The sequence below is a fragment of the Littorina saxatilis genome, linkage group LG1 (assembly GCF_037325665.1).
Source record: "Littorina saxatilis isolate snail1 linkage group LG1, US_GU_Lsax_2.0, whole genome shotgun sequence".
NCBI classification, from domain to species: domain Eukaryota; kingdom Metazoa; phylum Mollusca; class Gastropoda; order Littorinimorpha; family Littorinidae; genus Littorina; species Littorina saxatilis.
The window spans coordinates 106519324-106534323 of NC_090245.1; the positions used below are offsets into that span (position 1 = coordinate 106519324).

Below are 15000 nucleotides of genomic sequence, written 5' to 3' on the forward strand. Positions count from 1 at the left end.
AAGAGTAATTTTCCAAGGGGGAGAGTTACGGTCAAAACAAACTTCATTTTGTAGCCAGGGCAGGTCTGCTTTTACGCGCGGCTTGACGGCCAGTTGGTTGATTTATGGAACGCTTAGCGTAACAGATGTTAAAATTCAAGTCAAGCTTTCAGTGGTTGAAAGCTATACTTCCGTTCCAGCTGGGGGAAAGCTGTTTGCGTCCTGTGGGTGTTGTTGTCGTTATTTTGCGTGGACGTTTTCTTGCCAGTTTGTCCGAACCCGCTTATCTGAATCAGTGAAGGTATCTGGCCTTTAAAGTACAGGCAACGTCTTCTCGCAAAGTTTCTGAAGGGTTTTTTCCACTGCTTGTCTCAAATTGGCCACTGATGGCAATGTGTCCTTAAAATTAAGTTTTATCTTTATAAATGTCATCATCATCATCATCATCATCAGAGTCATCATCATCATCATCATCATCAGAGTCATCATCATCAGAGTCATCATCATCAGAGTCATCATCAGAGTCATCATCATCAGTCATCGTCATCAGAGTCATCGTCATCAGTCATCGTCGTCAAGAGTCGTCATTATCAGTCTCATTATCATGTCAAACGGTTACGACCCCTTCGCAGTGAAAGTTCTCCCAGTCACCACCACTGAACGGTTTCCGTTTACGCGTTGTCGGTGTATGCAGATATTTCATGACTGCTACAGGCATATTGCGCATTTACATGGCGTTGAAATGTTTAAATGTTTATGAGGATGAAAGTCGCTTGTTCATTTCAATGCTTTCAGGTGCCAGGAGGCTGGTTCCGAATAACTCTCACTTGCTCTGTTACACATGTCGTATGCATTTAGAGCGCTTACTTCCCTTTGTTTGTCAGATCTCTAAACAGCGCTCTGCCTCATGTGTTTAAAGGCTGCCATATTCGTAGCGTTCATCAATTAATTCATATTGTTTACATGTGCCAATAATGATTTAAAACTGTACCTAAGGGGATATAATAACGATTGGCTGTAGCTTTCGAACACAGAAAAAAAATATTTCAGTATTGCAAAGTGGTGTTGATAGTGTCGAATGTATACAGAACAGTCTCAAACGCCATCTTTGGTTTACGAAACGTCACGAAATGACGTCAACAGTCTAAAAATAGCCCAAGTCCCGGAGAACTGTTGCTAAACAATGCAATAAAGAATTAATTATTTCTCGTAATTGGTAAGGACTTCAAACCTAAATCTTTGCAGGAAGCTTAATTTATACATCCCCGCAACGATGGGAAAAGCCCTGGAAGTAATTAAACTAATCAAATAGGACTATGTCAGCCTTTAAGACTTTCTTGATTAAATGTGTGTCACGTTTCAATATATCACAAAAGGTGATTATGAACGGTTAGTTACTGCTAACTAACTAACCACACCACGATCCACTCTCGCAGTCATACAAATAGATAGAATCAACAAAAGTATAAGTTTCAGACGCCTGTTTATATACTAACTCGCCACCTCCCTCGTGTCACGTTTCAATATCACAATAAGGTGATTATGAACGGTTAGTTACTTCTAACTAACTAACCACACCACGATCCACTCTCGCAGTCATACAAATAGATAGAATCAACAAAAGTATAAGTTTCAGACGCCTGTTTATGTAATATCACGCCACCTCCCTCGAGACTTCACTCCAAAAGATGTTCTTTTTGCGTTAAAAACGTAAAAACAAGTGGTCACTGACAAAAATGCCAGTTAAAGTACAGAAAATAATAATAACACGCTGATCCCGCTGGTTAAATGCAGGTGTCACACCCCACGTCGTCACCACTCGAGTATAATCATTAATACAGATGACTTGGTGGTAAGAAGGGTGCAAAAGACATGGTGCAACTTAGCTTTTTGCCACTGAGTGGGCGGCCCGTAATATTAGTCTGTAGTCTCCACAACTGCTCCGTTGAATGTAGTGCCGGTTAGCGTGGCAACGAAGCAGGGAACAGTGGAGACATCAGGCGCCTCACTCGGTCGCTGAAGGTCCTCCCGTAGTCTACCAGAAAAAGTAGAGTTGATCAGTGTTCCTTTCTCCGTCCATGTCACCCAATCGTGACAGTATAGTTGTGTCAGGGTATTGAGGGGTTATAGTTTTTCCGTTTCGTCGCAATGCTGCTTTTATTTACCTTTCTTGTTTGTTAACGCGAAGTATAGTTTTCAGCTACGTACAGCACTTCAAAGATCGCTGCAGTAACCCTATGGTAAACTGCTCAGTGCCTAAGCTTCGCTAAAAGGTTTGCGGAGCTTATTCTTCTTATTCTTCTTCTTCAGCGTTCCAGCAAGGCTCAAGAACCCGAATCGTACAAGCTGTTTTCAATCAATTTTTGAAAATAACTTGTCAGTGTTAATCTTGGCGTACGCCCGAGTTTGGTGCAAGAGCGTGTAATTGATGGAGACGCCGATCTCAGATTATGTTTGTTTAACGCAGAAGGCCACTCAATATTTATGTTTTCACTGAATTGATTTTATTGATTAATAATCTGTTTTGATTGTTTGCGCTCACCCCTAACCACACGTTCGCTCTCTCTCTCTCAGTGTCTGTCTCTCTCTGTCTCTCTCTCTCTCTGTCTCTCTGTCTCTCTCTCTCTCCTTCACTCTGCCTGTGTGCCTGTCTCTGTGCCTGTCTCTGTGCCTGTCTCTGTGTCTGTCTGTCTGTCTGTCGCTCTCTGTCGCTCTGTCTCTCTGTCTCTGTCTCTGTCTCTGTCTCTCTCTCTCTCTCTCTCTCTCTCTCTCTCTCTCTCTCTCTCTCTCTCTCTCTCCATACGTTTAGCAGAATGGTCACAGGAAGCCATACACAATTGTCAAATTTGTCTCCACTGGGTATTTTGAATAGGATTTAGGAGCCCTCTGTTGGTGTTCATGATTCACCATCGTGATTTCCACAGGGGCTCACAACAAATCATACAGATTTGCATGCAGTACCTCGAAAAAAGACTGCAGTGCTGATAAATGCGATTGAATGGTGACTTAGATTAGAGAAAGATCGGCCCAGGAACTTTGTTTTAAGCTCTTGTAGTGTATGCAATTTCCACCTCATCGGTAATCTAATCCTCACACTGTCACTCTAAGACAGAGACAACAAGTCGCGTAAGGCGAAAATACAACATTTAGTCAAGTAGCTGTCGAACTCACAGAATGAAACGGAACGCAATGCAATTTTTCAGCAAGACCGTATACTCGTAGCATCGTCAGTCCACCGCTCATGGCAAAGGCAGTGAAATTGACAAGAAGAGCGGTTTAGTAGTTGCGCTGAGAAGGTTAGCACGCTTTTCTCTACCTCTCTTCGTTTTAACTTCCTGAGCGTGTTTTTAATCCAAACATATCATATCTATATGTTTTTGGAATCAGGAACCGACAAGGAATAAGATGAAAGTGTTTTTAAATTAATTTCGACAATTTAATTTTGATAATAATTTTTATATTTTTAATTTTCAGAGCTTGTTTTTAATCTAAATATAACATATTTATATTTTTTTGGAATCAGAAAATGATGGAGAATAAGATGATCGTAAATTTGAATCGTTTTATAAAAAATTTTTTTTTTACAATTTTCCGATTTTTAATGACCAAAGTCATTAATTAATATTTAAGCCACCGAGCTGAAATGCAATACCGAAGTCCGGGCTTCGTCGAAGACTACTTGACGAAAATTTCAACCAATTTGGTTGAAAAATGAGAGCGTGACAGTGCCGCCTCAACTTTCACGAAAAACCGGATATGACGTCATCAAAGACATTTATCAAAAAAACGAAAAACAGTTTCGGGGATATCAATCCCAGGAACTCTCATGGAAAATTTCATAAAGATCGGTCCAGTAGTTTTGTCTGAATCGCTCTACACACACGCACGCACGCACGCACACACATACACCACGACCCTCGTTTCGATTCCCCCTCTATGTTAAAACATTTAGTCAAAACTTGACTAAATGTAAAAAAAACATTCAGTGGATAAATTAAAACAGAACCTCGCCAGTGTCTGTTAGGGGTTATCAAACATCCAGAACAGTTACACTCACTAACAAGGTAGCTGCACCTACAACCTGATCGCAGGTACCCACCCACTTTGACAGATGTATCCCAGAATTAAAACAAACCCCACCTGCTGAGAAACGCGTGCGCCAAATTCCCTCGCGCCCTCCAAGCGGCAGGAGGGAAGGAGTCAAGGTATTAGCCGAATAAATAATCTTAGCGTAGACCTACTTTATAAGATAAGCAAATAATTAAGGAGAATGAGGAATCGAACCTGTTGAATTCTATTTGAAATGGTTGCCGTATGTTGAGAACGAAAGCGAAATTTGACCTGGTCTTTTTTTTTTCAAAGGTACTTCAAATAACGTTCATTTGTTGAAGGGCACGAAATACAGATAGTGCATTTTCTGATACTCGTAAACGCTGTGGGATCGACTGCTGTGTTAGCAAATATTGTTTTTCAAATTGTGAGAATTCAGTTTTCGTAAGTGGCTGTGGAACCTGTAATGTACGTAGGATCCCTGTGATTAGGGAACACCTCCTAATCCTACCATGGGATGGCATGTGCTGTTACCTTTGACTAGATGTATCTTTAAATGACATGTGCAGTTTTGGAACACTGAGCTATTCCAAACATATACACTAATCATTGGTTTCACAGTGTGTGGATTTTGCTGTTGCTCTTCTTGTTGTCGTTCTTGGTTCTTGGTTGAGAGATCAGTATTGCCTTCCCCCCAGTTCTGAAAAAGCCTCGCACTAATGAACTGGTCGTAACAAAACTGTAGTGATCAAATTGAAACTTCCTTAATTTGAATTGTCACAGGTAATTGGCCGATGCCTTAGTTGTTTGTGTGAGCAAAGGGTAACTCAACTCAACTCAACTCAACTCAACTCAACTCAAATTTTATTGGCTTCAATTTTCATAGAAGAATTTGTCTTGCGCTTGGGAGAAAGTAAGAGTATAACATATAAAAACAGCATATAACTTCAGGGCACCCATGAAAAAAGACGAACGGACGAGCTATCTAATTGCTGACCCTGACCCCACGATCACAGGCTGGGCTGACTAATTTGATCTCTGATTGGGTGCATCTTGGTTATTGGTGCAAGGAACTGGGATCGACCTTTCAGCGTGTGACATCCGGCCGCTCTAATTGCGAATGAGGTACCACCACAGCAACAAAATCAAAACAAAAAGCAAAACGAAAACTGATGGAAAAGTAAAACAAAAACGAAATACACCAATTGCCAAACATCAACACACAAACAAGCGGAAAAACAAGCATACAAAAAGCAAGTCACACGCACACACCCACACACACACACACACACACACACAGCGCGCGCGCTCGCTCGCGCGTATCAGTCAAGCGCATACAGAGCTCTCTTCATGCCTCCTTGATTATCGGAGAAATGGACTTTGTTGGAAAATGCGGACTAAAAGTCTTGGTGAACGTTCCGATGAGTTCTTCCAAATTGAGCCAATTACTCTATCCAAGACAAAACGCAGACAGTTGTGGCGTCTGTTTCGGTAAGCAGACGGATGTTGTTTCGGTGATTAGGCGGAAGTGGTGTATGATCTGAAGTTATGCGCTTGATGTTACACAATCAATCGCACATGGGTTGGTCGGATCGTAAACATTACCGACAGGTCGTTTGTCATTTCTGTCTATAAGTCATATTTCTTATGAAGGAAAATCGAAAAGAGATTCAGAAATATCAAATCCGTGAGTGAAACAAGCTTTTGTTCACGAAAGAAGACACAAGAGTAAAGAAGGACAGTTCTGTTATTTTGCGAACAGTACGCGGTTTTATTCATCCAAAATTCGCATCTTTGGTCATGCACATGACCGACGAGAATTCATCTGACCGAAAGCAGGCGCTATCATGCAGGGGTTGTTAGATGATCGGCTGATCTACTGAAAATATTTCGAGTTAAGAGTGAGGTATATATAGAGAAAGAGAGAGACACACACACAAACACACACACACACACACACACACACACACACACACACACACACACACACACACACACACACATATATATATATATATATATATATATATATATATATATATATATATATATATATATATATATATAAAGAGGGAGAGAGAGGGAGGAAGGGGGAGAAATATCTTGAAGTCCGTTCACCTACACCAGAAATTAAAATTAACAAAAACTCTGCAATGATGCACTTTTTTCAGAAAGTACCCAGCTTCACCAAAATTGAAAACTACATCCTACGTGTACCTTCGTACCCTCCAGGAAGGTCAATGGATCTAGGAAAACGTTATTATTCCACCCGAAACATTATCTTTGAAGCGGAAGATTAGCGAAATCACAAGTTTGGTCTAGACGTATTGAACCAAAGCCACGGAGGCTGCCTTTCCCCTCTGGCTTATTTACCGCAAAAGACAGTCCTGTCTCAGTTCTTCCTCGCCGCTCTAACTCTTTCACAGTAGATGCCCGGAAGCATTTTTCAGCATGAAAGTAAACGCCGCCAAAAATACCGTTCTTTGGAGTCGTTTTGCTTCCTTTGCAGGAATCCACGGTGCCCCAATATGTGGAGGGAATCGCCGGGAACGCGGTCGGGCGTTTTAGCAACTCCTCTCGGCAAGGAGCAGGGCAAATATTGGCCGAAGCCGAAAATGTGTAACTTAGCGATGATTCGATCGAGTTCTCTCCCTTGTCGTAAATCACCTCCCCTTTTCCCCGGCCATTGCCACACAGGGGGCGCTCTCATCGCGGGCGCGCGCGAGGCATCATGGGCCGCTGGACTATCGATTCTTGACGAGGAGCAGAAGCATCTGAAAAGAGTCAAGATGATTGGCTTGGGCGGCTTCCTTCGGGGCCTGTCCCATTCCCTTTTTGTTGTCCTTTCTTCTTCGCTTGGTCGGCTTTATTATGCCATGGGAAAGCCGAGGAAACTGTCTGTCAGTGTAGCTACTCTGTCGTGACCGTGTTACTGGCACTGCGTAAAAGACTTCGGAACTGTGCTGGCTGCCTCTCTTCTTCGTCTCTTCCTCAGTCCTTGTACAGTTTACGCTCTGGTCACACACTCATGCTTGCACGATAATTGTCGAGATACTGAAGGGAAATACCTATGCGGCAGGACATACTATGTTGCAGTATCTCTTCTTTTTTTTTTCTTTTTTTTTTAATCAGATTGCTCAGAGGTTGTTGAAGTTCTTGCTTTGCATTTGTGCAATTTCTTTTACCGCAGCCAGGTTTAAAGGGCTCGCAAAAGTTTAGTGGTTTTTTTCAGAATGGAAGTCCATTCATGACTAGTATGTATTCAGGATCGCTGCTCAAATGGTTGTCTATTCACATTAGCCCCATACAGTTTACACCCTGTGTTTTACACGAATGCACACACATTGTAGGGGCACTTCACTAAGTTATGTTGCAGAACATGACTAACGTACCATTGCTGGCCATGAAAATACTTTGATGATCAGACTTTCGGAGATAGGTGAACTTGTTGGGATTAGTGATGGCTATTTTCTTTCGCGGCTTCGGTTTTGTCACATTTCGTGTTGGTGTAGTAGAGTGATTTGTTTGTTTGTTTGTTTATTTGTTAATCTGCAGGAACCAATTCCTTCAATGGGTCTACGTTCACTCCTCTCCACTCCCTTTTTCTTCTCCCTTTTCTTTTTTTCGTGCTGTCTCTGTTCAGCTTTGGTTTTCAGTGCGTGGTTGACAGAAAAAAATCAAACAACCGGTGACTACCAGACTGTTAGTCAAGCTGCTTCCCACATTTATATCCCCACAAACTGCAACGCAACATTCACAGGAATCAAGAAAGAAGCCCACTCAGTTCTCTCGCTTTTGTGTTGGCACAGGGGATCTAATCTAGTCATCTCCGCTTTAAGTGGGAAACGAGACTTAAAGCTTCAGTCTGTCCACGGATCTCTCTTCCTCCGATGATTTTAGGCAAGGAATTTTTTATACATAAAAAAAAACCCACCCCAGAACCATGCTTCAGTCGCGGTCTTCCCCAGTGAGAAAGCCGTCCGAATCTCCATGGGGGTAACCTCGCAGGACTATATGAAATCTTATCCTCATCCGTATCCTTATCCTTCATTTAGGAGCTTCTGGAATATGTAGAAACCGTTTCTCTGTCGCTTAAGACCTGGAAAAAATTGTTCAAACATAAAAAAAAAGTAAACACAAAGCCGTGTTTCAGTCGCGGTCTTTCCCCTTTTTAAGTTCAGGAGCTTCTAAAATATGCAGAACCCGTTCCTCTGTCGTCATTCGATACACCTCAGGTAAGACACGCATGCCATAGCTGACTCGAACCGATCGATGCTCAGTTAATTGGCATGATAATTAATTAGATCAGTGCCACCGGTGTATCTTCATACCCCTCTCCAGCGTCGGATGTCCCGATCTGTAACTGTAAATGCCTCTACGCCAGGACGTAGTTCCATGTTTTGTGGATTCTACAAAGTGTGGGGTTTTCGTGCTGTGTGGTACAACAACTTCCAGTCCAAGGTCAAACTGTTTCTGTTTTGGTGCAGCTAAAACATGGAGTACAATTAAGGCTTTCTCTTCTGTTGGAAGTCGTTGTGGAGTCATCCAGAAGCATTACTTGCACTGTGTATGATCGATGGATGTTTTCTCGTGTCTGTCTGAAGTCATTGTAGATGTATCCTTGTCTGTGTGTGTGTGTGGAGGGGGGGGATAGATCTCTTTGTTGACTGAAAATGCTCCTTTAAAGTCGTCTTCGTGTTTCTAGTCGCCCACTGACTTTGATTGATGCTTTCTCTATTTTTTTCTTTCTTTTTTTAAAGTCGCTGCAGCTAGTTGCGTATACCCCAGTCTGTGCGCATTAGAACGGTGTCGGTCAATCTCTTCCTTGACGAAGAAAGTTCCTTTAAATTCGTCTTGGTGTTTCGAGTCATCAAAGAAGCCTTACTTGCAACACTGAGTATGATTGATGCTTTCTCCTCTATTTTGTCGGCTCAAGTCTCTGTGGTTGCATGCATCCTTGTCGGCTGTGCTCGCATGCACTCTGGTGGGATAATTCTACTAAGAGCGGGTGAGTCACTCATTGTTGGGAAAATTGGAGCTGCGAGTCGTTCCTCTTGAGTGCCAGCGATTTTCGCTTGCGATCCAACATGACGATGGATGCGCGGCCGTGTTGTGAAAGCATCAGTTGGGATTTGGATATGGAAACAGAAAGAGGGATGGGGGATGGGGGAAAAGCAGATTGGAGGAGGGATGGCGGTGGTGGTCATAAGGGAGGAGAGGTGTGACAGAGGTGCTCGTGGGTGGTTGTGGAAGGGGATGACTGTAATTAATGTTGGGGATTGTCTTCTCCTGGGCTGACATGTTGTGGCCCAATTACTCGAAACAACATTAAACGAGCTACTAAAAACCCTTCCTTCTCCGAGCACAGTATTTTTTGTTTGGCCTTGACCTTGTACTCACAATCTGTTTCTCTCTCTTTGGTATGCATCATGTCACATATGTAATGAACAGCCGTGTCTAGATGGGCGGCTCACTCTAGGGGCCTGTCACGTTCCCTTTTTGCCGTCCCTTCTTCTCCGCTTGGTCGACTTTATTATGCCAAGGAAAACCGAGGGAACTTTTTGTTTGAGTTCTTGCTCTAGATATTTTATTATTAATGTTTCATGACACTAAGTACGGAAAATATTATCGTTTAAACCAAACAGCAATTTTGTTTTATTTATTCGTGATTGAGTAGGGGGTATATACTTATTCATTCTTCAGTTCAAGATGCAGACTGGTAGTTTTGAATGCATGGCTGTATTGTGGTGAGATCTTGAGTGAAAGAATGCATATACGGTTATACCTTCAACAACTTTAACCTTGCGTTTCTACATCGACGAAGACCTATAGTCGCAGACATGTATCTGAATTCACGTGCCAGTGCGATTGTTCGAACATTCTTCATGAAAACGATAACATGAATTCACAGATTGAACGTTCAATTTTTGACGACGTTGACCTTGACCACATTTGTGCATGTTTCAGGCGAGGGCGTGCCCCAGAAGTTGAAAGGACCACAGCCAAGCTTTGTCCCTGGGGGCAAGATGAACATCACGGTCAGTCAAGGCGAAATCGCCACGCTGCCCTGTTCTGTGCGCAACCTCGGAACCAGACAGGTGGGTGATGCTTGTCCTTTCGATTAATCTCTGTGTCTCTGTCTCTCTCTCTCTGTCTGTCTCTCTTTTTCTCTCTCTCTCTCTCTCTTTCTGTCTCTCTCTTTCTCCATCTTTCTCTCATGCTCTTTCTTTCTGTCTCTCTCTCTTTCTCTCTCTCTCCCTATCTCCCTATTCATTTCTGTCTCTGTCAGTATGTCTGTCTGTCTGTCTCTCTCTTTATCTATCTCCCTCTCTCTTTCCCTTCCTGTTTCTTTTTCTCCCTCGATCAGTCTCTTATTTCCCCCACTCTGTATGTCTGTCTGTCGCTCTCTTTCTCTCTCTCTCTGTCTCTCCCTCTGTCTCTCCCTCACTGTCTCTCCCTCACTGTCTCTCTCTCTGTCTCTGTCTCACTCTCTCTCTTGCTTGTTTTAACTGAAAAAAACAATGTCTTATACAATGTTGGGGTTCTTAGACTAAAAGGCACATAGACCGACAGATAGACTCACACCTTCACGTAGAGCGGCCTGAGAGAGTCCTTGTTGTTCTCCACTTGCATCCTCGCTATGACTCAATGCACAGTGATATACTATCAGCGTCATTTTGAATGCAATGCCTTTAGCGGTATAATTATAGCAAATAGTTGCATGCTGCTGTGCCAGTTGAGAATTCTGGTAACATTTGCAAACGATCTATAGCCATGCACTCTCCACCGGTTTTTGTTTTTGGAGTGTTTTCTGTTTTTTGTGTGTTAATCTGATTGTTAGTGGTTTTCTTTAGAGCAGGGCCCGGGGGGGGGGGGGGTGTCCATAAAAGTGCAGTTTTAAAATCAGTCCGAAGGCTTTTAATTAACAGACATTTGGCTTGAATAGCACATGTTTCAGCTACCACTCTTGAGAAACTCATAAGCTTCACAGCCACTTCAATGGCAATGCCCTTCTCTTGCACTAAGTTACCCTTTTGAGAGCACTTGATATGGGTTGAAATTGTTAAAGCATCTGTCACGTGCGCTTGTTTGTGTGTGTGTGTGTGTGTGTGTGTGTGTGTGTGTGTGTGCGTTTGTGTGTGTGTGTGTGTCAGAGAGAGAGAGAGAGAGAGAGAGAGAGAGAGAGAGAGAGAGAGAGAGAGAGAGAGAGAGAGAGAGAGAGAGAGAGAGTATGCGTCCTCGCAATGAGTTTTTAATTTTGTTGTTGTTGTCGGTTTTGCTGGAAACAGTTCGTAACCTGAGTCCGTAACCTGCTCTTTTTCACTGAAGAAGAACATGTAGGCCTACATATCTGCATAATGGGATTGGATTTTCTCCATATCAGAAGAGACTTTATGGCAACGCACTCGCAACCATGCATGTGCACTGCGCCGATTCCCGATTCCCTTCTTTTTGCTTTAAATCCTAAACCTTCGCCTTTGACCTTTTTCGTGAACCAGGAACCCGGATACATTGGTTCTGTCAGCTTGTTTTTCAACATAGGATGGTGGGTCCTTGCGTTCAAAAACTGAAATGCAGCTCTGCTGCTGTTCAGCGTTAAGGTCTACAAGAAAACAAATAGCCAGGCAGCTTAGCGATATGATAGGGACCGACTTGACAAAAGTGTCAAACTTTGTGAGGCAATTCTGTAGACCCTACTTATTAATTTTTTGCTAGGCCCCATCAAATTTGGCCAATGAAGCCCAGTCATGTGACGCCATCAATTTTTCCATAGCATTAATAAAGGAAAATACTGCATATACATGTCTAAGCAAGATGTTTTAAAAATGTAAAGGCAATATGATCAATTCAATGAATAAAATCAGAAAAGGATACATTTAAAATAATTTAATCAATAAACATTCATATTTTTACGAGATATTTGTTTATGGTTTGACAAAACTCGAAAATAAGGCCCAAAAAATCATGTCGCGACATTGTTCGTAACTTGCTTCCATAGTATCAATGAACATGACAATTAAACATTAATTTGTTTCTGAAATATTAGTGTTTATAACTGCTTATTCAGCCCCTTAAAGTTTTCAACATTTAGGAAAACGTCTTTCAGGCAATTCTGGCATGTACATCGGCAACCGCAGCTGGTACGAGTATGTGGATAAGCTTCAGATGCTATTGGCAGTGTCGTCCAAAAAGGGAGCCAAGCCTTGCTGTCCTTGTCCAGAGTCTAGCCCCATCCCTCTCAGCTGGCTGGTTTTGTCATACAGGACAACTGTGAAGCGTTCCAGCAATTTGAAGTGGTGGGTGTTCAACTCCATGGCAACAAAAGGATTCTCTTCAATGTACCTAAAGGCCTCTGTTACTGCAGGATAACATTTCCATGCAGCCCATGCAGACAGTTTTCCTTTGCCAATAAAGGCAGAGACCGTGTCGCAACCGGTGAAGCTGGGGAAAGTGGGGAGGGCTGTAGACTTTTCCTCTCCAAGGGCTAGAGCAATGGCATTGATGTGAAAGTACGTGAAATTCTTTCCTGTGCCGAAAGCAATCCAAATCTCTGCTGCTGGACACATTGCTTGAAGCTTGCGGAAATTTCCAATGTTGATGACGATGACGTCAGTGTCCACAGTGCGAACTAAGCAAGCACAGGACCCAGTCTGCAGTGCATTTTGTAGATGCAGCAGTATCTTTGTGTCTGCTTCCTCATGATCATTGTCTGGCTTCAGTAAACGGTAGACCCGATCCGATTTCCGATGTTCCAATGACCTCAAAATGCCGGGCATATATATGTTAAAGCGTAATTGGGCCATAGGTAGCGACGACTTTGTCTTTCCAAGTCTTGCAGAGTTCTTTTTGCGACTTTCATGGTAAGTTATTTCCTTGTTCGCTTCTTCAGGGGGGACTGTACGTACGTGCTATTTGTCATTGCCGCAGCTTATTCCCCCATATACTCTGTCCGGTTGTTGTTGAATTTATACCATGCGTCCCAACAACTGTTGTCACTGGGGCTGTCCCAGGATTTAAAGGGTCAAGAGAACATTTGAAAGCGGCGATTGCGATTATAGGGCTACCTTCTACATGACTACTACATCGGCACCATCGTCCTTCTCAGTTTAGGCATACTCAACAGCTTGGCAATCATGGTGGTCAGTATGCGCGGCACCATTCGTGACAGTCGGCCAAATTGCTGGAACGCTTCACAGTTGTCCTGTATGACAAAACCAGCCAGCTGGGCTCTGTTGATGAGGCCCGCAGAGAGCTGTTTTGCCACAGAGACAAGATGATGACGGAAGCCCTTCCTCCCACACAGGGAACATTATTACAGCATTCAAACCGTGCTGTCTACCAGGCAAGCATTTGGACCACTGCTGACCAGGCCCAGCAGCAAGCACCATCTCCAGAGGGATGGGGCTGGACTCTGGACAAGGACAGCAAGGCTTGGCTCCCTTTTTGGACGACACTGCCAATAGCATCTGAAGCTTGCAGCCAACTAGTCAAATGTGCATGCAAGGGTGCAAGAGGATGTGGCACCACGTGTGGTTGCAGGAAAGCTGGATGGCAATGCACAAGATAGTGCAAGTGCAGCTGTGACAAATAGATCAATGGATATCCACATACTCGTTCCAGCTGCGGTTGCCGATGTACATGCCAGAATTGCTTTTAAGACGTTTTCCTAAATGTTGAAAACTTTAAGGGGCTGAATAAGCAGTTATAAACACTAATACATATTTCTGAAACAAATTAATGTTTAATTGTCATGTTCATTGATACTATGGAAGCAAGTTACGTACAATGTCGCGACATGATTTTTTGGGCCTTATTTTAGAGTTTTGTCAATCAATCAATCAATCAATGACGCTTATATCGCGCATATTCCGTGGGTACAGTTCTAGGCGCTCTGCAGTGATGCCGTGTGAGATGAAATTTTATACGGCCAGTAGATTGCAGCCATTTCGGCGCATATTTACCTTTCACGGCCTATTATTCCAAGTCACACGGGTATAGGTAGACAATTATTAACTGTGCCTAAGCAATTTTGCCAAGAAAGACCCTTTTGTCAATCGTGGGATCTTTAACGTGCACACCCAATGTAGTGTACACGGGGGGAGGGTTCGGACACCGAAGAGAGTCTGCACACAAAGTTGACTCTGAAATAAATTTCCGCCGAACCTGGGATCGAACTCACGCTGACAGCGGCCAACTGAATACAAATCCAGCGCGCTACCAACTGAGCTATATCCCCGCCCATAAACCATAAACAAATATCTCGTAAAAATATGAATGTTTATTGATTAAAAAATTATTTGAAATGTATCCTTTTCTGAATTTATTCATTGAATTGATCATATTGCCTTTAATTTTTTTAAACATCTTGCTTAGACATGTAGGCAGTATTTTCCTCTATTAATGCTATGGAAAAATTGATGACGTCACATGACCGGGCTGCATTGGCCAAATTTAATGGGGCCTAGCAAAAAATTAATAAGTAGGGTCTACAGAATTGCCTCACAAAGTTTGACACTTTTGTCAGATCTGTCCCCATCCCGTCAAAAAATCGACGTAAGCTGCCTAGCTAGCCAGGCAGCTTAGCGATATGATGGGGACCGACTTGACAAAAGTGTCAAACTTTGTGAGGCAATTCGGTAGACCCTACTTATTAATTTTTTGCTAGGCCCCATCAAATTTGGCCAATGCAGCCCAGTCATGTGACGTCATCAAGTTTTCCATAGCATTAATAGAGGAAAATACTGCATGTACATGTCTAAGCAAGATGTTTTAAAAATGTAAAGGCAATATGATCAATTCAATGAATAAAATCAGAAAAGGATACATTTCAAATATTATTTAATCAATAAACATTCATATTTTTACGAGATATTTGTTTATGGTTTGACAAAACTCGAAAATAAGGCCCAAAAAATCATGTCGCGACATTGTTCGTAACTTGCTTCCATAGTATCAATGAACATGACAATT

The 15000-nt window shown here is 42.6% G+C and overlaps 1 protein-coding gene across 1 annotated transcript in view; it reads left to right on the plus strand.

The window, feature by feature from the left end:
- The window catches only part of LOC138949269 (zwei Ig domain protein zig-8-like), a 344604-nt gene that overhangs the window by 282241 nt on the left and 47363 nt on the right, over positions 1–15000 (plus strand). Inside the window, exon 2 of the mRNA XM_070321056.1 lies at positions 9997–10127. Coding sequence (XP_070177157.1) covers positions 9997–10127 — 131 coding nt within the window. The remainder of the gene's footprint in view (positions 1–9996; positions 10128–15000) is intronic.